Source organism: Rhineura floridana, chromosome 22 (genome assembly GCF_030035675.1).
Source record: "Rhineura floridana isolate rRhiFlo1 chromosome 22, rRhiFlo1.hap2, whole genome shotgun sequence".
Classification (NCBI taxonomy): Eukaryota; Metazoa; Chordata; class Lepidosauria; order Squamata; family Rhineuridae; genus Rhineura; species Rhineura floridana.
In genome coordinates, this window is record NC_084501.1 from 3504172 (window position 1) to 3531360 (window position 27189).

At 45.9% G+C, this 27189-nt stretch overlaps 1 protein-coding gene across 3 annotated transcripts in view; it reads left to right on the top strand.

Annotated features, from left to right (window-relative positions):
• NECTIN4 (nectin cell adhesion molecule 4) overlaps nt 1-27189 on the top strand; it is a 124039-nt gene that overhangs the window by 80995 nt on the left and 15855 nt on the right. For all 3 annotated transcript variants that reach the window (XM_061605951.1, XM_061605948.1, XM_061605950.1), the window contains exons 3-5: nt 21423-21776; nt 22218-22508; nt 23278-23398. In XM_061605951.1, coding sequence (XP_061461935.1) covers nt 21423-21776; nt 22218-22508; nt 23278-23398 — 766 coding nt within the window. The remainder of the gene's footprint in view (nt 1-21422; nt 21777-22217; nt 22509-23277; nt 23399-27189) is intronic.

The window sequence follows — 27189 nt, forward strand, 5'->3', positions numbered from 1 at the left end:
AAAGGGGGGGGGGAGACAAATTCATGCAATATAATAGCCGTAGATGCTGCTAGCCTCCATTCCCAGAGGACTCTGCCTCTGCATAGAGAGAGTCCTGTTGCACTCAGGTCCTGCTTGTAGGCTTCACATTATTTATTTATTTATTCATTTTATTTAAAATGTTTCTATCCCGCCCTTCTACCCTATAATAGAGCACTCAGGGCGACTTACAAAAATAAAATCAAACACGTACATAATGAAATTGTAAACAATAAAATCACAAAAACATTAAAATAAATTAAAATACATAAAATACAATTAAAATACATAAAATACAATATGTATATATAAGCATCTGGCTGGCAACCATGCAAACAGGATGCCGGTGTTCTTCCTGTGTTATTACTTGTCTCTGTATGCTGATAGTCCTCTGCCCTGCCTCAAGTTCATACACGCCAGATGTGCTGATCTACCAGAGACAGTCCCTATTTTCTGTCACTGCCCAATCGCTGCCCCTAATTTTAGCTTTTTGGAGTTACCCTGTTAAAAGGTTGAGGGTGTGAGTTGTCAGTGGCTGAGATTGCTATTCTTCAGGATTCAGCTCCCTCTCTAGGGTCTCTGCAAGTAAATCCTTGGACCTGGAATGGATGCAGTTTCCCTCTAGTTCATTTTGAATTGTTGATAACAAATTGTAGGATTAGATTGCTTTTCTAACACAAGAGTCACCAAAAGAACTCTATCCCTATAGGCTAGCCTTCATCAACCTGATGTCCTTCAAATGTTTTGGGCTACAGCTGCTAATAGCTGATGGGAGTTGTAGTTCAAAACATCTAGAGGGCACCTGCTTGGCGAAGGCTGCTCTAGGCTTTAAAAATCGGTGGAGGACGAGGCCACATTATCAAGAGGTGAGCCATCAACAATGTGTGATGGTGGCAACCGTGGGATTCACAAATCGACCATCCCAGAGTGCAGGACATGGAATAATGGCTCAAGTCACAGGAAGACAGATTTCAGCTGAACATCTGAAAAAACTTCCTAACTGTTAGAGTGGTACAACAATGGAACCACTTCCCTAGGGAGATGGTGGGCTCTCCAACACTGGAGGCATTAAAGAGGCAGCTAGACAGCCATCTGTTGGGGATGCTTTGGATTCCTGCATTGAGCAGGGGGTTGGACTTGATGGCCTTATAGGCCCCTTCCAACTCTGCCATTCTATGATTCTAGGAGGGCCATAGTGCAGCAGTATAGTTTTGTGTGCAAAAGGTCTCACATTCAAATTCCAGTGTCTGAACCCAGTCAGTTTGCCAATTCATGACTACACTTTAAGCATCTGGTGAGGTGGATGGTGGTCTACAAAAGCTTATGCCAAAATAAATGCATTAGTCTTTAGGGTGCCATGGAACGCTTTGTTGCTTTTGCTACAGCGGATTAACACGGCTTCCCCTCCTGGAAATTGGGTAGACAGTTCTGAGCTGGAAGAACAAATGGTTTGACTTGGTATAAGGCAGCTTCTTACATTCATTTGTGAATTGTTGGAGGGTCTGCAAATGCTCTGGGCATGTCATGTCACTTGGAGCACTCAGCCCTGGTTGCATAGCCTTGAGTAGGGTTGGAGGAGGAATTTATTCAGTTCTCATTTTAAAGAGAACTGGCCTAGTTTCATGACCCTGGGCTAATAGGCTGTTTGGAACAGAGCTGTCAATCAGGTTGCACATTTTACTGTGCAGTGTCGGTTCAAAAATTCATATTTTATGGGGACAATGTGTATTTTACAGGGAAATGCATAGAAAAACATGAAAAAACGCATTTTAGAGGGAAATGTACTTTTTCATGCTTTGTGTTACAAATTTGCAGAATGTGGAAAGGGACGGATGTTTGATGCAACATATGCAAAACTGCCATGGAATGGAAATAGGGTAGAAATAGAATGGAAATACATCCATTTCTAGCCTTAGTGGGGCAAAACAAGGAGCAAAAAGAGGCCTTTTGCCGCCACCACAACTGTGCAACCAAGATTAGGTGGCTCCAGATGTCCTGTTTATTGTGTGTTCATGATGATCTGTGCTCACAAATCTGTTGGGGGGGTATCATACTGCTTCATTTCCAACATACCGTGTAACTTCCTGCTGAAGCCCTGTGACTTTTTAATACAGGTAGAGTGGGCAGTCCTAAACTAGATGGACTGATGATGTGACAGCATCCTATGATTCTTCCAAACAGTTTATCAATTTTTTTCAAAAAGCCAACTCACTCTTTCCTGCTTCCCAAAGCTCCACCATTTCCTCCCCTCAACAAACAAGTCTGAAATGGATATGATGCAGGACTGATTGAAGTTTTGATTAGGCACACGGTTCGGTCTTGACGATGAATACGGACAAATCCTCATCCACACACAATACACTTTCTGCTATCTGTGGACAGAACTCTCACAATCATTGAATGAAAGAAGAAATGAATCAATTGTTTTATTTATTTATCAGAACTATTGGTCATAACTAAAAAAATCATTGTGAGTCTACAGGGTTTAACTGGAGGGGTATTAACATAATTGAGAAGTTGTTTGTGAAGACATTTTGCGCTTGTTTTACACACCCAAAAGATTGTCAAGTCAGAGGCCTCTTTTCACCAGGGGCGGGCAGAGCTTGGAAGATTACTTTTAAAAAGTAATAAATTACAGTTACATGACCCCCCAAAAGTAGTAATTACCGTTACAATTACAATTGCTCTGAAAGTAACTGATTACTTTACTTTTACTCAAAAGTAATTGCTACAATTACATTTTAGTTTCTTTTTTTTAAAAAAAATGCCTACAAGGTGCTGGCCTTGGCTGCTGCATATTTAAGTAGCCTGAAACAACATTTAAAATAAGAACACACACACAGAGGGTAGTAGATTTTTTTTTATCCATAAGATTAACAGAATGGCATAACAGAATCTCACATCCCCTCACCCCACCCCCAGCAATGATGATACCCCAACACATGTATTTTTTGTATATATATATTGCCTCCAGCTCTTTTCTCCTTCCACTCCTGTCAATTTTTAAACAATTGTTTTCTCCACGCCGTCTCACTCTCCGCCTCCTCCCTTGGCGCCTCCTAAGCACTCACAGAGCATGAAGGAAGAGCAACACTGCACAGAAGCCCAATTTGAAGCACATGATTTTTATTCACAAATCAGAGGAGCAGAAGACTTCCCCTGCTCCCCCCCCCCAAGTAATGCGCAAAAGTAATGCTGGAAACATTACAATTACTCCTCAAAAGTAATGACGTTACTATTTGTTCTATTGCCAACAAAATGCAATGAAGATGCCCACTCGTTACTCAAAAAAGTAGTAAATTACAAGTAATTCGTTACTTGTAACTAGTTACTTCCAAGCTCTGGGGGTGAGGTTGTGCCTTTCGTGGGGCTTTTGCAGTAAAATGTGCCATTTTGGAGGAGTTCGGTGTTTCCTTTGAAAGAAGCAGAGCCCCTCCTGGGGACGACGACACTTTTCACTTCAAAATTCACAACCTTGTCCCTTCCCTCCTGCTTTCTTTTGCTATATTCATACTCCACCCAGTAATTCACATTACTGGATGAAAGTGACAGGTGCCACTTTATACAATTTTTGCCCTTATTTTGCTCCTCCAAAAGATCACCCATTGGGAGACACATTTGGGGTTGGGTAGGCAGAAAAACCTATAGACTTTTAAGTATAAGGCACCTGAGATGTTGTTGTTGTGTGCCTTCAAGTCGATTACGACTTACGGCAACCCTATGAATCAGCGACCTCCAAGAGCATCTATCATGAACCACCCTGTTCAGATCTTGTAAGTTCAGGTCTGTGGCTTCCTTTATGGAATCAATCCATCTCTTGTTTGGTCTTCCTCTTTTTCTGCTCCCTTCTGTTTTCCCCGGCATTATAGTCTTTTCTAGTGAATCATGTCTTCTCATGATGTGTCCAAAGTATGATAACCTCAGTTTCATCATTTTAGCTTCTAGTGATAGTTCTGGTTTAATTTGTTCTCACACCCAATTATTTATCTTTTTTGCAGTCCATGGTATGCACAAAGCTCTCCTCCAACACTAAATTTCAAATGAGTTGATTTTTCTCCTGTCTGCTTTTTTCACTGCCCAACTTTCACATCCATACATAGAAATCGAGAATACCTTGGTCTGAATGATCCTGACTTTAATGTTCAATGATACATCTTTGCGTTTGAGGAACTTTTCTAGTTCTGGTGATGATGATGATGATCTGGTGATAATGGTGATGATGACTCTTTTGCTGTGTATTCTGCAAACTGTTCTTGTAACCTCCACATTATGTTTAATAAAAAGGTGGAGGAAAGAAACAAATGGAAATATATTGATAAAATAAGAGCAGACGGGGAGAAATTCATTTTCATAAAATTCATTTTCATTAAATCAGTCGCTCACAGGCGAATCATCCTAGATAACCAATGCTGACGTTTGCAGGCTGCCAGAAAGGCTGCCTTAACTCCTGCAAATGGAGTCAGGAGGGCCATAAACTCAGTGGTGGAGCAGCTGCTTGGCATTTGCATGCGGATGGCTCCAGGTTCAATCCCAGCATCTCCCCTTAAGAGGATCAGATAGCAGGGGGTGGGAAAGAGCTTTCTCTATCCAAGACTCCAAGGCAGCCTTCACCAACTGGTGCCCACCAGATGTTGTGGGCTCCCAACTCCCATAAGCCCCAGACAGCACATCCAAGGTCAGGGATCGTGGAAGCAATGTCCAGCAACTTCTGTAGGCCCCAGATTCCCCAGCCCTGCCCCGGTGTTTAGGGTTGCAGCCTAAGGCACTGAATTCTGTATCAGGAAGGTCTCAGTTTGAATGACCCCTCTGCCAGGACTAAAGGAGTGTCCTCATCTTTGCACCTGTGTGGATAACAATACTGGCCTACCTTTCAAGATTATTAACAAGATTCCAAGGAGAATGTGCAGCTGCAGTGCTTGGACACCTTATATAAATGGGTTTGTGCCTTTTAAAACTTTTAAATGATGGCCAGTGTTTCAAATTCATGAATGTCAAAAGCCAATTTCAAATTTAGATTCAAGGAGTGGTGTAATGAATGAGGTTTGAGACCGAGAGCAATTTGCCAAGCGTTCTATTAAATGACTACTGAACCTTGGGATTAACATTGGTTTAGGAGTTTCCCATATTATTTATTTATTTATTGCATTTTTATACCACCTCATAGCAGAAGCTCTCTGGGCTGTTTACAACAATTAAAACATGAAAAGCAAATATCCAAACACAATAATCTTTCTTAGGTTTGAGTTGAATAAACTTTATTGGGTTGGAAGCATGCGTGAAAGATTTCAGGAAAGCCTGTCCTTGCTCACCTTTTTTTGGGGGGGGGGGTTCCATTTCTTTGTCATCTGTTTAGGGCAGAGATGAACAGATCAGCCTATTTCCAGTCTGAGTCAGTTTTACATGTACTCATCCAGAAGTCTATCCTGTCTGTTCATCAATGTGCAATTTTTAAAAAGGGCTTTTAAAAAAGTAAGTTTTTAATGTATTTTTTTCACAAAATAAAGCAATTTTGTGTGCATTTTAAAATACACATTTTGGTATTTTTTTGAGCCAAGAACTGTATCACAAAATATGAAAGTGGAAGGAAGATCCATGCATTCGGATTCCAGCTCTAGGCTGGGAAGTGTGAATCAGATTGGTTTGCTTAAAAATGCAGGCCAAATGAAATCCTCAGTGATTCCTAATTTGGGCTACTGGTGGCAGCAACCATGTACCCCCCCCACTACTTTGCACCATTCCCACCCCCTTCTTTTTGGTATGGCATGACACCAGGGTGAGGGTAAGAAGCACTACCCTTACTCTGATTTGACTTTGGCCATCATCACTTAGCCAGATCTGACTGGCTTAAGCCAATGATTCCCAAGCCACCCCCACCCACAAACCACGTTAAAATTGTGGACGTTCTTGGTGGACCACCTAATACAATTGACATTTGCATTGCTTCTTTGATTTCTTATATATTGTATTTTATTGTATTGCAACTTCAATTCCATGAAATTCAAATTGTAATGCAATACAATACAATATAAGAAATGTATACATCCAATGAAAGAAATAAAAGGAGGAATAAAAATATAAAAATCAATATGAATATTTTTTATTTATTAAACTTCTAGAACAGCAAAGAAAGAACAAAACATTTTAAAACATCATCTTAAAACATGCCATGGATGCCATCCACATGAATGAAGCTTATGGACCACTGGTGGTCCACAGACCACAGTTTGGAAACCCCTGGCTTAATTTATTGGAGAATTTTGGCATAATTTCCCACACCCATTCCAATAAAATAGGGGATTTGGGACTGCTTACGAAAGGGAGGGCAAATTTCACAGTAGGGTAAAAATCTTTAAATAAAATAAATACACAAATTGCTTCACATTTTCAAAGTGAAATTGGCATACCTTACTATAAAACAGGGTGGCTGAGTTTATGGATTTTTAAAAAACAGTTATAAAAAAAAAGAAAGGCTTGACATAGCATCATTCCCGAAATGGGTATTCCAAGAATCGCAACCAGGAGGCCTTGGAGAGATGCCATGATGCTGTCAAAAAGGGGTGGGAGTTTCAGCCACTTTGTCCAAAGAAAGGTAAGCCAACTGCCTCCCAAATTTAAGAAATTAACCTCCCCCCAATCTTCAGGGGGTGTTCGCCACCCCCACCCCCAGTTGTGAGCTGAAAGGTTTGGCCTAGCTCTGTAGTAGGAGCATCTTGCTTAGTGGGACAAAGCTACAGCGGTAACCTAGCAGTGGCATGGATGCCGCTTACTGGGAGGAATAGAAAAGGCAAAATGGCAGAAAGGTCAAGGCTGTGTGGATGAACCAATGGTGATAACCAGCACTTACACTGCTGCCATGAAGCTGTTGCTGCGGCTCTACCCCACTGGCTGAGGTGCTCCTCTTTGGGCTTCATGATATTCTCCTGATGCCAAATCGGACTGAGGGCATTGTTTTTCATCACACACTCTCAATTGGCTTTCAGGTATCAAATCTGATTGGCTGCCTGGTAGGCATTATGCAGCCAAACAGAGTGAAGACAATGCTTCTTGCACGCACTCTTAATTGGATTTCAGATATCATCATGCAGTCAAATCTGTTTGGCTTTGTGATATCACCACAGAGTCAAATCAGAGTGATGACAGTGCTTCCTGCCCTCGTTCTGGACTCATTGAGTGGGTGGGTATAGCTGCGGGAGGTTGGGGGTGAGATGGAAATCTGAGTGAAATAACACTTCATCCCTGTTCTCTGCAAATGGAAATGGACTGCCTTCAAGTCGACCCTGACTTATGGTGACCCTATGAATAGGGATTTCATGGTAAGCAGTTTACCATTGCCTCCCTCTGAGGCTAGTCCTCCCCAGCTGGCTAGGGCCTGCTCAGCTTGCCACAGCTGCACAAGCCAGCTCCTTCCTTGTACGCAACTGCCAGCTGGGGGGCAACTGGGCTCCTTGGAACGATGCAGCTTGCCCACGGCTGCACAGGGGGCAGGGCACATAACCCCTGAGCCACTCCCTGTGGGGGTGATCTTTAGCTGACCCTTGACACCCAGGAGACACAAGCGGGGATTTGAACTCACAGACTCTGGACTCCCAGCCAGGCTCTCCTCCCCACGGTTCTATACCATCTATACCAGCTGTTCTCTGGACCCCCTGAAAAATAGTCAAGGGAAGCCCTTTACAGCTTAGAAAGAGGAGCATTTGGAGTCTACCCTAAACTTCTCCATGCAGTAGTCTGGCTTCTAGCGCCATGTGGCAGAGAGTGTCTTGGCCCTGCCGGTTGTACTGGCAAATATGTAACTTGACCATTTGAAATGTTATTCTTTATACTTAAAGAAAGAAGAAAGTAACCATCTTACATAAAGAGGAACAAAAATATACAGGGATATCAAAATCATATATTAACAATAATACAAATTGTTCACCTTATCCAACCGACAACGATGTAACTTGCATGTACTTTCTCTGTGCAACCAGCATAGCTCTGTGGTCTGACATTGCACAAGATGTCAGCTCTCTCTTGAGACGTCATGTCCTGTTCAGCATAGTCACCAGTTGTCAGCACTGAGTGGGTGCGTGTGGTTTGTACACCTGAGGATGCTCCCACACACCTCTTGTCATTTCTAAGCACCCAACTGCCTTTCTCATGACGAAGGAGCCAAGCACCAACCACTTGGGTATTAATTATAATTAGAAAAGATTTGCTCTGGAGTTTTTTCAAATTAATATGCAAAATCCCCTGTACTTTGTGGCTTTTGTGGTTTTTCATGACATCTGGGACAGAGAGCCAATCAGGCAGGATATAAGTCAAACGGATATAACGATAATGCTAGGGTGGGGATTGTCAACCTTTTTGGGCCTGTGGCAACATTTGGATTTTTGAGGGCGTTTTCTGGTCATTTCTCTCCGCTCTCCCCAGGGATCTGGGTTAAAAGATCTGGAATTAATCTGAGCCCTGAAAAACACATAGAGCTGAAAGAGGAAGTGGGAAAGAGTGCCGCTCTTCCAACTTCCTCCTTTAACTGTATGCCCTTTTCAAGGGAGAAAAGGGTAACCAAGGGGGCAGTGAGTTGGGGGGGCTCAGAGGCTTCGTGGACACCAGGAAAAGACTCCCCAAGGGTGCCATTATGCCCACAGGCACCACACTGGTGACTTCTGTAGTAGAGGGATGCGTTGGAATCCCACACATACACTTTGCCACCCGTTTTGCATGCTACAAAATGGGGGTGGGTCATTTGGGAGGGGATGTTCAGCAGGTGAATTTACTGGCAATGGCCAGCCTTGGTAGTAGAAGTTGTGGATGTGAAGCATTGCATTAGATCATCAAATCCCCCTTGGCCAACAGCAATGCTGTGTGTGTCAGAATGGCAGCTCACACCCTCCTGGGACTGCGGAGCAAGGTCATTTACTCAGCAGACGTGTGTAGTCACATCTTTGTCTGATGTATCGACAGGTTGGGGCTCGAACGGTGAGGATGTCATATTTTCTGGTAGATGCACCGCCGATCCTTGCTCATTCTCAATCTGGAGGTCAAACCATAGCATGGCCAGCTCTCTCAGAAATGTTTATTAATTACCAAAGCCAATGTTCACAGCCATATCCTCGTACTCTGTGTGTGGAGGAACCTTTTGCCAACCTGGGGCACACCAGTTGCTTTCTTCTACTGTATTTCCATCAGCTCCAGTCATGCTGGCTGGGGCTGATGGGAGTTGTAGTCCAAAACATCTGGAGGGCCCCAGGTTGGTGAAGGGTGATCTGGAGTAACTGCAGTGCCCGGTTCCACAGTTACAAATGCCAGCAAGGGTTAGAATCCCCACTAAACCCAGTACAAGCCTGTGATGAAAAATGCCGGAAATAACAGCTGTGCTGTTTCCAGGTTCCAGAAAAGTTATGGAATTTCAAAAATTCGTCAGCCAAAGATGTCACCCACGTATGTGGAATTGTTGTAAAGTTCCTTGATTTATGGAAAAGGCCTCCCAATTACTCTGTCTCTCGGTTTGACAGAAGGGAATGGGCTCCTGCTTTTGAAGCCCAGTGATTTTTCCAAGCTACTGAAATTTATGTCATCCTCCACTGAATTTAGGCTGGATTCTGCATTTAGAGCTTGCTGGGAAAGATTGCTGATTGTAAAATTATCCATTTTTATTTGGATCAACCTTTTTTGGTTGGAGAGCTGCGTCATTAAATTTGGATGTGCCATTTAGAAGAATGGCTGTGTTTCACTTGTTTCAGAAAGTTCTAATTTGATAGATTTGCCTTTGAATATGGACTGCATTGAATTCCTCCACCATCCCTAACTACCCTGCATTCAAGCCATACAAACATACCCATACAAACATCCCTCCAAGCAGGAGGAATTTTCACTGTTCAGGGACACACTCCAGCTAGGCCAAAACATTTGTTGTTGTTGTTATGTGCCTTCAAGTCGATTACGACTTATGGCGACCCTATGAATCAGTGACCTCCAAGAGCATCTGTCATGAACCGCACCTTTCAGATCTTGTAAGTACAGGTCTGTGGCTGAGGATGGTGCAAAGTGGGGCCAGGGGGGAATGGATGGGGTGGGGAGGAAGCGTGGTCTGTGGAGAGTCCTGAGGGTCAGATGGAGATACCTAAGAGGGCCGAATTTCACCTGCTAAGAAGAGGTCATAGAATCGTAGAGTTGGAAGGGGTCTACAAGGCCATCAAGTCCAACTCCCTGTGCAGGAAGCCAACTTAAAGCATCTCCGACAGGTGTCTTGAAGGCCAACAGTGTTGGAGAGCCCACCACCTCCCTAGGTCCTTGGCTCCGTGGTCGTACTGCTCTGAACAGGTTTCCCATCCCTGGGCGAGACGGACCCTGCGTCTGACACAGCAGAAGACAGCCTCACATATTCATCACTATCTTGTGAAAACAGTTCTGTCAGCCAAGCCAGAGTTCTGCCTACTGAGTCAGCTTTTGGCAAAAGTACAAACTCCACATTTCTGGACTGAATTGGATTCCCTGCCTCAGAATGCTGCTTGCCGTCTCCCTTGCATTTGCAATGGTGGCTTCCTCCTCCTCCTCCCACTGTTTACCTCACAGCAGGTATCTCTTGGCAAGGTGCCCTTTCACTGGGTGTGAGAGGGCTGATTCAGGAAGGCGGCATGAGAAGGGATGAGGAAGGAAGCAAAGTTCTCTCTCTCGGATGCAGCCAAGTGGTAAAAGAGGCTTTTCTCTTTCACAGCACTGTTTTCTTTACAGACTGAATGCAGAATCCTAAGCAAACACCATTTACTGACACCACCTAATAAACACATATCAGGGTTGTTATGTGGTTCCTCTTGGCAAGATGAGGTTTGGGCTTCAGGTAGCCTTCGCCAACCTGGTGCGCTCCAGATGTTTTGGACTACAACTCCCATCAGCTCCAGCTAGCGCCAACTGGGAAAGTTGGGAATTGTAGTCCAAAAGGGCTGGTGGGAACTGGAGCCCCAAACAGCTGTGCTGATTTGAGCTTTTGGAATTGTAGTCCAAAACATCTGGAGGGCGCCAGGTTGGGGGAGGCTGGCGTAAAGGAAAGGCCAGCTGTTTGGCACAAAGTCCTGTCTTTGTGCCTCAGTTTCCTCTTTGATGCAGAACAAGATGGGGCTTGATGTAAGGAATTTGAATTTTGAATTGTTTTGATCCAGGATCACACCAAATCTCCAGGTTTGAGTTTCAGAGTTTTAGTTTCTTATGCAGGCCTGATCTACCCAGGCAGGAGAATGAGAGGGGTTAATTCTCAGAGGAGGTGAAGTTGACTGAGACACTTCAGGCCACCAGCAGGGAATATCATTTTGAATGTTTCCCAATTTTTTTTTTGAAGTTAGGAAACCCTGCCAGTAGAAAAGTAGCACATTAGCCCATGCCCTAGATATGCTAGTTTTCTACTTGCAAAGTTATTTTATATGAGGGAGGATCCCAAAGAGACATCCTCCACCTGGAGTCTGAAATACTGCAGTCCCTTTTGCCACCTCTGAAGTCTCCAGCCTAACTCCCACCTCATTCCAGGCATGTGTAGATCTTCCCTCAGGGTCTCCAAGGCAAGGAGTTTTTCAGGATGAGAAGCTGCTAGAAGGAGCCAGAGAGGGAGCTTATATTCTGCAGGGCCCATCCTCCTCACAATATACAGTTTAAATCACTGTTTAAATCCAATAGTGTAGTGGAAAATTCAGAATTGCAAGGTCCCTTCATGATAATCACTCCATGGCCCCTCACAGCCACTCCCCTCTGGTTTGCTGTCCGCCATGATCTCCATGCTCCTCTGTACTTCCTGCGTGTGCTTTGTCCTACAATAACAGACGTCCCTAGGAGCCAATAAGCGTGAAATGTGAGAGTGTTAGCTACTGAGAAGAGTCTTCTCAGTGGCTGACTCACCTCCTTTCACTCTGCCTCCAATCAGCAGGAAAAGACAAGGAAGCATGTTAGAAGATTCTTCTCAGTGGCTAACACCCTTCAGTCTAGCCAGCTTTCATGCTGATTGGCTTGTAGGACGCTGGAGACCCTGCTTTCAAAAAAGTAAGGAGTCTAAGACCCCCCCTGAGACCTCGGATGACGGCACCCCTGCTTAAATTGCTATTCTATCTTCTCACTCTTTCTGCGGGAGAAAGTGGTGGCAAGGAAGACCATCACTGAAGATATAATCTACAACAGCTGTTCCATCGGGCTATAGGAGAGGTAGGGGAGGGGGTTGCAGGGCTCTCTGTTTGTTCTGCAATCTGCAGAAAGACCAGCAATTTTTGGCTCCTTGAAATCTTTCCATTCCAGCTGGTCTTTTCAAGAACTCTGTAACTGAGAAACAGTGCCTGAGCTTGTTTTTTCCTCTTCCTTTCCAATCCCATTTCCTTTTGTGTTGTCTCTTTTAGATTGTAAGGCCGAGGGGCAGGGACTGATTTCTCACTGACATATCGAAGCTACTTTTTTGGCTGAAGAGCAGGATAAAAATCCTTTTCAAAAACATTTAAATGAACATTGTCTATAAAAAAGATAGAAAATGCATCAAAATCACTTCTGAATGCCAGTTGCTGGCAGAAGGGTGGGGGCCAAACCTTGTACGAGGGCTGTTGCCTTCACACAACCTCCTTGTCTTCACTGGGGCAACAATTCTCATAAGCGTGGATGTAAATTCCAAATAATGTCTTTCAACTTCCCAAGAGTTTGCCGTGAAATTTAATTGCCTAAGGAGAATCCATCATGCAGGGATCCCCAAGCTGCGGTCCGTGGCCATAGGCGGTCCATGCGAGCTTCACTCAGGTGGTCTCTGTCCACAGCGAATGTTCATATTGATCATTAATTCTTTGTTTATTTGATTGATTGATTGATTGATATCCCACCCTTCCTCCCAGCAGGAGTCCAGGGCGGCGTTTTTGGTTTTGAGCCCAGGGCGGTATATTTTTGGTGCTTCTTTTGTTTTTTGTCATTTTCTTGTATGTTAATTTGAACCCTACGGAATGCAGATCGTAACACATTCAAATACAATAGCAATACAGAAGCAATAAAAATGCAATTAAAAATCATAGCATGTCTAGCACAGTGCATTGCAATTGTTACAACAGGCAGAGGGGGAAAAGGTCATAATTAAGTGGCCCACCAAGACCATCAGCAATTTTTAAGTGGTCCGTTGTGTGTGTGGGGGAGACGTTTGGGAGCCATAAGGGTTGCGGGGGGGGGGGGTCATTTAAGCTCACATCTCTTTCAAGGTTGGCCCAACTGTGCACATTTGTTCTGCATGCAGAAGGGCCCAGGCTCAACCTTTTCCAGTTAAACTCCAGGTCTCCTTTTCCCTGACCCTTGGCCATGCTGGCCAAGGCTGATGGGCACTGGAGTTCCACAGCATCCAGAGGGCTACAGGTTCCCCATCCCTCATCTCTGGTAGGAAACAGACTGCAAAAGGGCTTTCTCAGGGGCTCCCTGACCCTGGCTGGCTACTACCAGGCACAGGGTGCTTCCTTTTGGGTCTGGCCCAGCAGGGCTTTTCCTGGGAGAGTGGCTGCCAGCCAAAGGCATGGCCTAGGCTACGGGGGCCAAAGGGCGGAGTAAGGCATCTTGGTAAGGAGGACAGATAGCTCAGTGGCGGAGTCCATGCCTGGCATGCAGAACGATCTCCTTGCCTGAGACCCTGGAGAGTTTTTGCTACTCAGAGGAGACAATGTGGGCAGGGAGGGGGCATTATGTGGGGAGGCACCCCATGGTGCCCAGACCTTGGGTCTTTTGTGCCGGGGTTCAGATCTCCCTTTCCCCCACTTTTTAGTTTTTTTGTTCTGATTTTTACTTTGCTGAGTGGCTGGGGGCGCTGCAAAATGCCACGGGGTTAGACCCACGGCCACCTTGATTTGTCCAGAGGCACCTGTACATTTAGGCAAAATTGTGTCATGGGAAAAGATGGTAGAGAAGTGTGGTTCAGTTCCCATTTTAATACAAGCCTATCCAGTTGGCCCTTCCCGAAATGATGCGCACCCTGGAACTTCAAATTTGGAGATGCAGCTCTCCAGCCAGATTATGAGTATGAAAACATTGCAAGACATTGCATATATCTGTGAAAACAAAAATGACATACGAGATGTATTAGGGCAAATTGCTTGCAAAAATAGATATATTACGCAAAAGAGTATACAAAAATGTATATATTGGAATAAATGTACACTAAAATGCTGACATGCTTTCATGGGGATGTTGTGCGTGTGTGTATTCGCAAACTGATGTGAAAAGCCGGCAAACTGGACAAAAATGGAAAATTGAGAAAACAAAATGGACATATTTGCTCATCTCTAGTTGAGCCCTTTAAGTACCTAGCAACCCCCGCCAACTCTGGGCTAGGTGGTCCAACAGTGTGGCAGTTTCTTGAAGGGCTCACAGGTGCATACAGATTAACTGCAAGCTGAAATTTTGGGGGCCCAAGCACAGCATCATAAGGGCCCGTAGCTCTGTGGCAGAGTCCATGCTTTGCATGCAAAACATCCAATGCCCAGTCCCCAACATCTCCATGTTAAAGGTAGCCAGGCTGGGGGAAGTCTCTCTCTGCCAGAGATCTCATAGCTGTGTCGGTTAGAGTAAGTAGACTACAGTGGAATGGACTAGATGAGCCAACCTGGTGCCCTCCGGATGTTGTTGTTAGACTGCAGCTCCTATCAGCCCCAGCCTGCGTGGCCAACAGTCAATGAAGGGAGTTGTAGTCCAGCAGCATCTGGAGGGCACCAGGTTGGAAACAACTGGCCTGCATCAAGATGATGGTGTCTGTGCTTGGGAAGGGGAGTTGAGAAAGTTGGACGAGGAACTGGTTGGCGAGTTCCTGAGATTCCTTGCAGTGTCGTGATCTTGTGAACTTAGACTATGACGTTAAGGGAGGGGCTCCTGAACCAGGCAATCCCCATTTCAAGTCTTGCTTTTGGCCATCATCCTCCTACACTGGAACAGGAGAAGCATCTGGTTCCCACACACACACACGCACAACTTTTGTAATGCAGCAGTAACAGTTGTGGCCTACTTTGTTGGGCTGTTGCAAGATTTACTGAGAAAACGTACACGACAAAGTGCTTTTAAGGCTGCAGGCATCTGCACACTTCCTGAGAAGTGAGCCGCATTGTATTCCGCAGGACTTTCCTCCAAGTAAACTTGCATAGGGTTGCCCAGTGTGTGATGTTATTTCTGCCCTGCCCCAAATGAGGTGCTCACCTGTGCCTGTAAATCCCGTCCCGTGAGATAGGAAACCTTCCCAATTTATTTTTATTTATTTTTATTTAATTTAATTTATATACCGCCCTAAGCCCGGAGGCTCTCTGGGCGGTGTACATAAAAGATAAAACAAGCACAGTGTATAAATCTAATAAATACAATAAATCAAGAACCAAAAACAAACATACAATAAAAAAACCAACAACCAAGATACAAAATAATAGTGAAATACTGTTAAAATACACTTTAAAATGCCTGGGAGTATAAAAAGGTTTTCACCTGGCGCCGAAAAGATAGTAGCGTTGGCGCCAGGCGCACCTCATCAGAAAGACTGTTCCACAGTTCGGGGGCCACCACTGAAAAGGCCCTAGTTCTAGTCACCACCCTCCGAGCTTCTCGATGGGATGGTACTCAGAGGAGGGCCTTAGATGTTGACCGCAGTGTACGGGTAGGTTCATATTGGGAGAGGCGTTCCACCAGGTATTGCGGTCCCATGCCGTGTAAGGCTTTATAGGTCAAAACCAGCACTTTGAATTTAGCCCGGAAACAAATAGGAAGCCAGTGCAGACGGGCCAGAACGGGTGTTATATGAGCGGACCTTCTGGTCCGCGTCAGCAATCTGGCCGCTGCATTCTGGACTAGCTGTAGTTTCCGAACAGTCTTCAAGGGCAGCCCAACGTAGAGCACATTACAGTAGTCCAATCTAGAAGTTACCAGAGCATGAACAACTGAGGCGAGGTCGTCGCTGTCCAGATATGGACGTAGCTGGGCTACCAATCAAAGATGGTAAAAAGCATTCCGTGCCACCGAGGCCACCTGGGCCTCAAGAGACAAGGAAGGATCAAAAAGAACTCCCAAGCTACGAACCTGTTCCTTCAAGGGGAGTGTAACCCCATCAAGAACAGGATGAACATCCACCATCTGGGCAGAGAAGGCACTCACCAACAGCGTCTCGGTCTTGTCTGGATTAAGCTTCAGTCTGTTAGCTCCCATCCAATCCATTATCGCGGCCAGGCAACGGTTTAGTACGTTAACAGCCTCACCTGAGGAAGATGAAAAGGAGAAATAGAGTTGCGTGTCATCAGCGTACTCGTGACAACGCACTCCAAAACTCCTGATGACTGCACCCAGCAGCTTCATATAGATATTGAAAAGCATGGGGGACAGTACCGATCCCTGTGGGACTCCACAATGGAGAGTCCAGGGTATCGAGCAGTGTTCCCCAAGCACTACCTTCTGTTGACGACCCACCAAGTAGGAGCGGAGCCACTGCCAAGCATTACCCCCAACTCCCAACTCCGTGAGCCTTCCCAGAAGGATACCATGGTCGATGGTATCAAAAGCAGCTGAGAGATCAAGGAGAATCAACAGAGTCACACTCCCCCTGTCCCTCTCCCGACAAAGGTCATCATACAGGGCGACCAAGGCTGTTTCAGTGCCAAAACCAGGCCTAAAACCGGATTGAAACGGATCCAGATAATCGGTCTCATCCAAGAGCGCCTGGAGCATGCTACATCATGCCTCCTTGAAACACTGGCAATTTGCTTTTCAAAAGTTACATTCTCATCTTCTCCTTGATTGGGTGGTCGGTAGTAGACTCCAAGCACCACATTCCTTTTATTACTTGCCCCATCAATTTTAATCCAGATACTCTTGGAGGACATAGCAAGCTCATCTTCCTGTATTTCTATGCAAGGATATATATTTTTAACATATAGCGCAACTCCACCTCCCTTTTTATTCCTTCTGTTCTTCTTGAACAAGTTGTATCCTTCAATTGTTGTATTCCAATCATGGGAGTTGTCCTACCAAGTTTCGGTTATACCTATCACGGCATAATTGCCCTCCTGTATTAAGAGTTCAAGTTCATCCTGCTTGTTTCCCATGCTCTGTGCATTAGTGGTCTGAGCTGCATGTGCCAGTGTGTGAATTTACCTAAGAATCAACTCTTTCTCCTCTTTGCCCTCTCGTACAGTCTCTTTGAAGGCAATTAGGAAATTAGCATTTGAAGCAATACTTTTGTTTTTCTGTGCCCTGCTGTGGCTTCAGGACATGACTCATCTCTCTATCCTGCCTTTGTTTGCTTTTTTGTCCTCAGTAAAATTTACTTTTTCAGATAGAACTTCCTCCTATCTTTCCTTATAGTCCTGATCTTTGAAGATATGCCATCATTTGATCCAAATTCAGATCCATCTGTTCGTGTGCAAGCCACCACTTGATGATGGTCTGTGCTGGCCGATTGAGCTCGATTCATAGCAAATGGGAAAGTATTCTGCACATGCTCGGGGTGCACAGTTTTTAAACAACAGTACCTTTTGCGTCTCTAGATTGTGCAAATTAGGCCATCTTGCTTTTCCCTGAGTCTCCCGAGCTTTCGCCACAGAGGGGGTCTGGATAGGCTTGAGGCTGTTTTTGGCTTTGGGAGTGGGGGAAGATGTCCAATGCGGTGGAAAGGCAAGAATGCAGATTCCTGCTGATTGAATTTGACTGGGTTGATTCCACAGGAATGCGTGCACACACGTATTTCCCCTGATCCTGTTTCGAGGGGATTTTGTTACCTCTCAAAATGCAAGGATACAGCAACTTGGGTGTTGAGCAACTTGGGCATTCTGCTTATTTCCCCCCACAGGGAGAAAAGCAGCAGCGGTGTTTGTGTGTGTGGGGGGGTTATCAGGAAAATGGCCTGAACTGAGGGGGTTAAGCATTCTTGCCCCCACCTTATCATCGTGGATCAAATTCAGAGTGTCCAGTGATGGCAATAAAGTAAAAAGAAAAAGTTGGGAGTCACTCCACTCCATGCATAACATATTGTATTTTATTTAAAAGTCACCTCTCCACCAAAGCACCTGAAACTTGGTGCAACAGTAAAACCAACACAGAATAAATAAAAATAAAAAGCAGCAGGGGCAGCAATTATTTTTAAATGTTCATTGCAGGGATAACAACAGCAACAAGCACCCTGTTTAAATATTAGCCAATCAATTCCTAACAGGCATTGAAACGTTTAAAAATTCCAAAAATGGAAAGGCCTGGCAGGAAGGGCAATAGCAGAAGAGGACTCTTAGCAGGAATGACACGCTGCAATTTTTGTAAAAATCAAAGAAAGCAGTCTCTCCACTAGCTACGAATCCTTTGTCTGTGCAGGAAGCCCCACACTCACAGCCTCTCCTTGCATGGGGAAGTGGAAGGCAGTGATATTTGCCGGCGGAGGGAGGGGATCCCACACAAGCCGTGGCAGAGCCCTGGCATCCGTGCCGACAGGTTTTCCTGGCCTCTCTGGCCCATCCGCTTCCCCGGAGGCAGGAGCGTTCTGTAGGCAGCCCTCCCAGCGACAGAAAGGGCTGTGGGAGAGTGGGCGAGGAGCGCACCCCTGCTGCAAAGGCAGGACCCAATTTAGGGGGGCAAGGTTGAGGGGAAAAGGGGGGGAGAGGCTCTTTTTGACATGCCAGAAAAATACAGTCAGACTGAACTCCTGCAGCCCCACAATGCCTGGTTCAAACACAGCAAGGGTCCTTCCTTCCCCCGTTTTAAGTTGCCATCTTAAGGTGCTGTTGGGCTGAGCTGTGAGCATTAAGCTTGTAAAGCCCGTGCAAGGACAGAAATAATAATAAATCCAAAGGCCACTGTACGGTGATGCCTATATCGCTACCAACTGAAATGTCATGCAAAGGAGTGAGCAAGCATTCAGGTCCTCTAGAGCTCTTCTTTAGAATAGATTTTAAGCAGAACCCAGTGGGGTCTTCAGCCAGCTGCTGTCCCTTTTCCTCCATCCCAGCCCAATTGTTTGCTTGTTTGTCCCCCAAGTGCCAGACCGAGAGGCAGGTGAACCAGCAGGTTCCAGTGCTGAAGAGGGGGGTGGGTCCAGGGGGCTCTCCTCAGTGGCTCCCTAATGGGGGGGCCGGCCCTTGGTGAATGCCTGACCATGCCACCTCTTGACGTTAGCTCTGCCATGAACCCTCTCTGTTATGATCGAGAATCGCTGAGTTGTGAGAGTCTCCAAAACATCATCCAGGCCAACCCCCCCCCCAAAAAAAAAACTCACAACAATAATTGCCTAAATCACCCTCTTGCTTTTAAAATCAGCTGAAAATGGGGCTGTTGTAGAGTAAATGAATAGAGCCAGTGGAGGAGAAGCCTAAAATGTGATTTGGGAGGCAGGGGTGATATTGGGCTTTATCCCAACTGAGGGAGGGAGTGCATTAAAACTTGCATGCCCCTGTTTTCACCTGTGAGAGGTTGACAGGTGTTGTACAGATGCCAGCTAACCTTTCTCTTTCATCCAGTCATACACGTCTTTAAATTCCACCAGTCCAGACTCATTTCCTTGAATCTAACTATTGAGGTCTGCTCCAAAACTGTGGGGTTCCTAGTCCAGTGTTCATGGACTCCAAGAATTGAAAGGGCCTCAAGGCCAATCCCTTCTATAAATTGCAGGACCAACAACACACCATTTACACACCACAAAGCAATCTGACCAATGCATCTAAGAAGAGTAAGGTCTATAGTTTTGGGCCAAAACTACTTCTACCCCGAAGCAGAACTGTTAAAGGAAAGTGAGATTTATTCTGGAACGTATAAAGCTGCGTTATGGTCCCATCTAATCTAACGCTGTCTACTCTACCCATCCCCAACCTGGTGCTCTCCAGATGTTTGGGACTACAACTCCCATCAGCCGTTGCTGGACTGACTGGGGCTGACAGGAGTTGTAGTCTCAAACATCCGGAGGGCACCCGGTTGAGGAAGGCTGGTCTGCTCTGACAAGCAGCGCCTCTAAAATCTCATGTAGAAAGCGGTCTTTTCAATCCTGCTTCCATCTATGAGAGTCTTTTGAAAGGAAATGGTGAGGATTGAACGTGGGACCTTCTGCCTGCGAGGTGTGGTCTGTCACTGAGCTACGTCCTGTCCTGTGAAAAGAATTATTCTCCCCCTTATGACTGAGCTGGCTTTCAGATGAGTCTTGCAGGACAGTTCAGAATGGGTTCAAACGGAAGGCAAATGACAGGTGAGAATCATTCCCAGGTAGAATGAGGAATAAAAGACAAGAGCCAGTGTGGCGTAGTGGTTAAGGTGTTGGACTACGACCTGGGAGACCAAGGTTCGAATCCCCACGCAGCCATGAAGCTCCCTGGGTGACCTTGGGCCAGTCACTGCCTCTCAGCCTCAGAGGAAGGCAGTGGTAAACCCCCTCTAAATACCTATTACCATGAAAACCCTCTTCATAGGGTCGCCATAAGTCGGGATCGACTTGAAGGCAGTCCATTTTTTTTTTCAGTCTGGAAGGGACCATCTTTGACTACACGGAACAGCCAGGCACATAACCGAGGGCATCGATAGCTGTATAGAAAACTTAAATCTGTTTCGACTCCTTCCCACCTAGAGATGTAAAATTTTCAGAAATTTTGAAGCCATGGAAAAGAATGTTTTTTCCATTTTTTTCCCAGAAAAAAATGGAACTTTTCAGAAAAAATGCAATATTAGCACTTTTTACAAATTGAAAGTCACTTTGTTACATCAGGAACATCAAATGTAATTATGTACAAGTTGGCTTGGCATAAAATTATCACATTTGGTATATTAAAAGTACATTTTATTCAAACAATTATTACGAATTGAATTTACTTTTTTAACTTTTTACTTTTTTAGTAACAAATGGTTCTACAAGATCCTCTTTCGTTTCGCCGGTTTATGAGGAGCAGGCAAAAACATTTAAAAAAACAACAGAAGAAACCATCAACATTAATAACAAAGAAAATTATTTATGTCTCTGCTAGTCCTCCACAGTGTCAAGCAGACATAAAGCATCCATTCCCGTAAAAAGAACAGAGAAAAAGGGGGAGCCAAGATTCAATTAAACATTTTATTCATCATGCTAAAATAAAACATTTCATAATCCATTTTTCTTCGTTTTTTTTCAATTTTTCCAATTTTGGGGGGGGAAAAAGGCTTTGGAAAAAAACCTTTTTTTCAGAATTTTTCCGGGGTTTTTTTGCGGGCCTTCACATCTCTATCTCTGCCCCACTCAAGGGGCATTGAGAATTGCAGTCGTCTAGAAAGTGGTAAGAGATCTGTAAGGAAAAATTCTTAGCGATGGGGAAGGATGGAGGTGAATGTTAAAACACAGCAAGCCGCTGCGTCCCAAAGGATGGTTTGACCTCTGCTGCCCCGCAGCCTCTCCTCGCTGGGCTCCCATCCCAGGTACGTGTGGTGGTTGAGCTTGAGTTAACCCTTTCCTGTCTCCCCAGGTGTACCAGCAAGAGTACTGGGATCCCAGAACAGCATCACTGCAGTGCTTGGCAAAGATGTGGTCCTCCCCTGTTTCTACCAAGCCGCGGAGGGTGGAACGGTGCTGCAGGTCACGTGGTTGAAGCGCGGAGAGGACGGGCAGGGCGTGGAGTTAGCGGTGTTGAATTTGGAGCACGGGTCACATGTACAGAACCCCTACACAGGACGAGTGTTGTGGCAGTCACAAGGATCCCTGGAAGATGGCTCCATCCTGTTGAAGAACGCGGTGCAGGCCGACGAGGGAACCTATGAGTGCCACCTCATTACCTTCCCTCTGGGCAATTTTGAGTCCAGCCTTACCCTCAAGGTTCTAGGTAAGAGCTCCCATTGAGCCCTCAGACTGAGACCTGGATCTCACTGAGGTGGTATATCCGTGACAGGGATGGATCACTTCAGGTCACAGGGCTGAATGCTGTACCGTACAATTAGAAACAATCACTGCACATAGAAAGCTAATATATCAGGGGGAAGGTTTCCAACTTAACCTGCCTGATGTGCTAGTTTCTTATGTGCAGAATTTGTTTTTTAAATGCACATATTTTTTGCATGGAGGAGCATTCAGTCATCCAAACTATCCACTTGCAGTCCAACATGGTTCAGCCCAGATACAAGCTTGCTAAGTAAGTCTAAGATTTGCTCTTAGGGACCTCCCCTCCCGTTCTCATGGTCAAATTTGGTGTGTGTGTGAGAGAGAGTCAGTCCTTTGTCATCTGCCACAGCTAAACCATTTTATGGGGTGTTTCCTCTTCCTGTAGTGCCCCCGTTACCCACCCTGAACCTTGGCCCCCCACTGGAGGAAGGGCAGGGCCGGACTCTGGCTGCTTCGTGCACTGCAGAAGGGAACCCTGTGCCCACGGTGACCTGGGAGACAGAAGTGCGTGGCACGGCCAGCAGCCGCGAGTCCTCACATCCTCGTTCGGCATCTGTCACCAGCGAGTACTACGTGGTGCCTGGCCGGAGCATGCACGGCAAACTCTTGACCTGCATCGTCTCCCACCCGGGGCTGCAGCACAAGAAGAGGATCACGCACACACTCAACGTGGCGTGTGAGTATCTGCCAGACTTCCCTGTCGGGTGGGACCATCACCATGCAAAAGGGTGGAGGTGGGCCTCTTCACATTCCCTCATGGACTACCTTACCAGGGTGGCGTGCCTGTGGTGGGCGGGGCCAGAACCAGGTGGAGCAACAAGTGCATCTCTTATCTTTGTGTGGTAGGGTACATTGCAGCCACACAAACGTAAGTCAGAGCTTTGTGCACACGCAGGCCCCACCTGCACTATATTGGTAAAGCAGCATCAATCCCCTTTAAACAGTCATAGCTTCCCCCAAAGAGTCCTGGGAACTGTAGTTTATTAAGGGTGCCGAGAGTTGTGAGGAGACCCCTGTTCCCCTCACAGGGACACAATCTCCAGAGCTCCCTGGGAAGAGGGACTGACCGATGAACCAGTCAAAATACAGCCCAACCAAAACAGTTGGCTTTGATGTTGGGTGAAATGGCTGAGAAATTATCCTTGTCAGTTTGGAGCAGTCCTGCCCCCAACCCAGGTTTGCTGAGCCTTCCCTCACCTATATTTCTTTTCTGGACCTCGCATTTGGCTCAGGGCCATCCTAATGTGCATTGGATTTGGCTCTTAGGGCTTTATTGGAGAGGATCTTGGCCCCAGTGTGCTCTCTGCCATTTGGTGGCCCATGTCTTCTGCCCAGGAAAGAGTCAAGGGCGGAAGACGGTCCAAAGTGGCGAGGGGGCCCGGTTCCACATGCTGCTCTCTCCCCCCCCCCCGACCTCACTCAACGTTCCTTTCCTCCTCACACAGATCTCTCTGATGCCTCGGTCCTGGGCCACGAGGCGGAGGGGGATTGGGTTGCAGGAAAGGAGGGGGCTTACCTGAAGTGCCTCGGAGATGGGAACCCTCCGCCTACCTACAACTGGACTCGGTGAGCCATGATTATATTTTCGCAAGGGGGTGCAGCCGCGGAGGCAACTCAGGCAAGAGCCGGCTGCCTCTTTGTGAACCGGGAAGGGCCCCAACCACGTTTCTTCATTCCTTTAGTGTGGTGTAGTCACCGTCGGCGAGGGGTGGGCTGCATGCCAGTGGTGGGCAGGGAGAGGGGCAACAGCGGGGGCATCAGGATGTACCTCTTGTTGCAGAGTAGTGAAATTAGATATTTGAGCGTCTGAGTGAGCTTTGTGTATTTGAATGTTTGCTAAAGATTACACCTTCCCTGCGAATTAGTCAGACAGAGGCTTTAAAATAAGAAATAACTACTTTATTCTGGAAGTACATACTTGATAGGAAAGAGTTCTACGTCTAGCTAAGTTGGAGATGCCAACACTAAGCCTAGTGTTTGCCCTCAGCTTGGAGGAGAGGGAGAGACAAAGAGAAGATGTCTGCTCTCCCTCTCAAGAGAAACGAGAAGAAGGAAGGAGGAAGGAGATGTGGTCAACATCCTCTGCATATCTGTCTAGCAGGAAGGGAGAGTCAGCAGGAGATGAAAGGACAGGTATAGCCTAGCAACCAGGAGGTCTCCTCTCTAGCTACCCTTTTTATAATTTTATTATTATTATTATTATTATAGTTTATTTATACTCCATCTTATGTCCAAAAGGCCCTCAAGGCAGCTTACAAGAAAAACACAAATATAGAAATACATCAATAAAACAATACAATTTACAAAAATTAAATGACAAATAACATTAATTTAAAAAACAGCCCATGCACCCCCAACCCACCAGTTCGAGTTGAACCACATATTCCAACACCTCTTGCCTTTGCATGGAAAAATCAGAGGTTTCTGCGCCCACCCAAACCTGCACATCTCTTATCCCCCATCCAGGCAAGCAAAAGGCATGAATATAGCTGTTCAAGGAGCGTGTGGAGCTGGGCCAGTGAGGGGTGTGTCCTGGGTGTGGCCCAAGGAGGCGTGGCCCAAGGAGCGTCCCATGGGCTCGATAGAGAGATCTCGAGGGCCACATGCGGCCTCTGGGCCTGCAGCTCCCCACCCCTTGTGTAGGGATTAGATCAGAATGTCAGACGAGGATGAAGGAGATCCAGGTTCAAATCCGCACTCAGCCATGAAGCTCTCTGGCTTACTTCAGGCCAGTCAGACTCTCTCATCTTCGCAGGGTTGTTGTGAGGCTGAAATGAGGGGACAGGACAGATGGGCTGTGTGTACTGCGCCGAGATGCTTGAGGGAAAGGCGGGATATAAAAGTAAATAGAAAAAGAAAAGAATGCATATCCTGCCTTTTCATTCCAGGAATTTTTGAAGTTGTTGTTTATTAAATTTGTACACTGCCTACAAGCTTCTAGGTTTCTTACAACATACAAAATAAATGCAATTAAAAATCCATAAATGCAGTTACATAAGAACATCAGTGACCCACCTCTCCAGCTGAAACATTTTGAAAATCACGCCTGCTGTCAGAGTCTGATTGTCCACTCTGTGGTCTCTGATAAATCACAGTCCTGATCTTTGCATTTGTGGGACATTTTGTTAAAATGTTGTGGTATTGAATAGCTCACTCCCTGCACTCTCCAGAAGTTAAATGTCTGGATAAGTGTGTGGACGCGCCCATCTGTGCTCATGAATGCTAAACTGTGCACAGTCATCCTGTGGACCGTCTACCATTTCACACATGGAAATGTGCGCAAGTGGTTTGAGGTGTTGGTTAGGTTTTATTATTAATGTTTGAGATTTTTAATGCTCTAATGTAATTTGTATGTTTTTATGTTGTACGTCGCCCAGAGTGGCTGGATAACCAGCCAGATGGGCGACTAATAAATTCAATAAATAAATAAGAGATTGCAGGACAGACGCCGCCTTGACTTTTAAAATAGCAAGGCAAGTTAATGCAAAAGAACAAATTCATACAGCTGGGGGCGGGGGGGCTTCAGATATTTGAAAGGCAGGGAAGGGATTCCCTGGCACTTGGTCCTTGTTAGGAGACTTGGGATGTTACCACAAGCATATTGAGAGGTGGAAAATCAAATCAGTGGCCTGGAACAGCCTTGGTTTGGACTTTGTGCCCCTCCCTGTCAGAGCACCAGGTTGCAGAAGGCTGGGCTGGACCCTCAGGTGTGCCTAAATTGCACATAGAACGTTTCAGGGACCTGGGTGTGGTTTTTTTGGCAAACTAAAATGGTTGAATGAGAATCGGGAAGCGGGCGGTGATGGTTCCCAACAAAAGGCTCTGATAAGGTGAAGAAGAACTACGGAGGCGACACATGGTACAAGTTCTGTGATGGCCAGAGAGAAGGAGCAGACTTGTGACATTTCATAAACGAAACAGCAAAATGATTGAAACACCCCTTATTCACAGAACTAAGAAAGAGTTGCCTCAGCTTGCTTTTTCCCTCTACCCTCCCTGTACGTTTTCCTTTTGTGTTGTGTCTCTTAGGATGTGAGCCTTATCGTTTATATTTGTAAGCTGCTCTAGGAGTCTTTTTCAGCTGAAGAGCAGGATCATCATCATAGCATCGTCATCAAAGGTCACTGCCCAGTCCTGCTCTTCCTTCGATATCACACACTACTAACAGCTTTGCAACACGGGGCTGTTAGCTCTTGCCATTTATTCTGAAATGGCCTGTCCACTATTGATTTAAAAGCTAGGGTGGTTTTTTTTACTATAGGTATATTGACCTATAATATATTAGCAGCAACTCAAGCCACCCCTCAGCCACTGCAGTGCATGAAATAGCCAGCGCATGTTGATGTGCTGGCACTAGAGGAAAGATGGACCCGTTCCCCACTCTTGCACTTGGCCACCGGTGAAAGGGGGGCAGGGGAAGCCAAATCCTGGAGAATGACAGTGCTAGCCACTTAGAATACCAAAATCTGAGAGAGACATTCTGAAAAGGCAAACAAACAAAGAAATAATAAAGCTAAAATGAGAGCTATTTATCAGGAGCAGGGTAGGACCAAGAAATGAGGACCCCTGCTGAATAGTGACAGCCAGAGCATATGGAGAATATATTTAGTCTAGAGCAGGGGTGGCGAACCTTTGGCACTCCAGATGTTGCTGAACCACAACTCCCATCATCCCTGCCGATGGGCCATGCTTGCTGGGGATGATGGGAATTGTAGTTCAGCAACATCGGGAGTGCCAGAGTTTCACCACCCCTGGTCTAGAGCCTTAACCGTCTTCCTTTCTAACATGTCACGTGTTACGGAGGCCCTGTGCATTGCAAACGATTCTGGGGTGTGTTTGTCAGACATCCATTCAGTGTTACTGACGAGGCCTTGTTGGGGCTCTGAGTCTGACATAAACCAAGCATGAGCCCAACCAGCGATGGTAGCTGGGGATGGACCTTGGGGCCAAAATCCAGGGTCTTGCAACCCAGAGGGCCCCAGAGAGTGGCAGACTGGGGGGGGGGCATCAGCAAACAAGCTGGCACGAGCATCCCAGGGCCTACTGGAGCAGACACTGGTGGTTGCCGCAGGATTATTTGTTTCATATTTTTTTTAAAAGGGGTATAGTTGGCAGCTGGCAACAGTTTATTATCCTTTTCTACAACAAAGTGGTGCTTGTGATTCCCATATAATGTGGGCAGCAGAAGGAAATGCCATTTTATTCCTCCAGCCTTGATGGTGCTGTGCTTTCAGCGAGTTTGAAGCGCACAGATGCACGTGAACAGAACTTCTTTTTTTAAATCAGGGCTGGCAAATCGGTGTTTTTGTTCGTTTGCTGTGACACAGCAAGAATGTGGAAGCAGCTGTCAAGCAGGG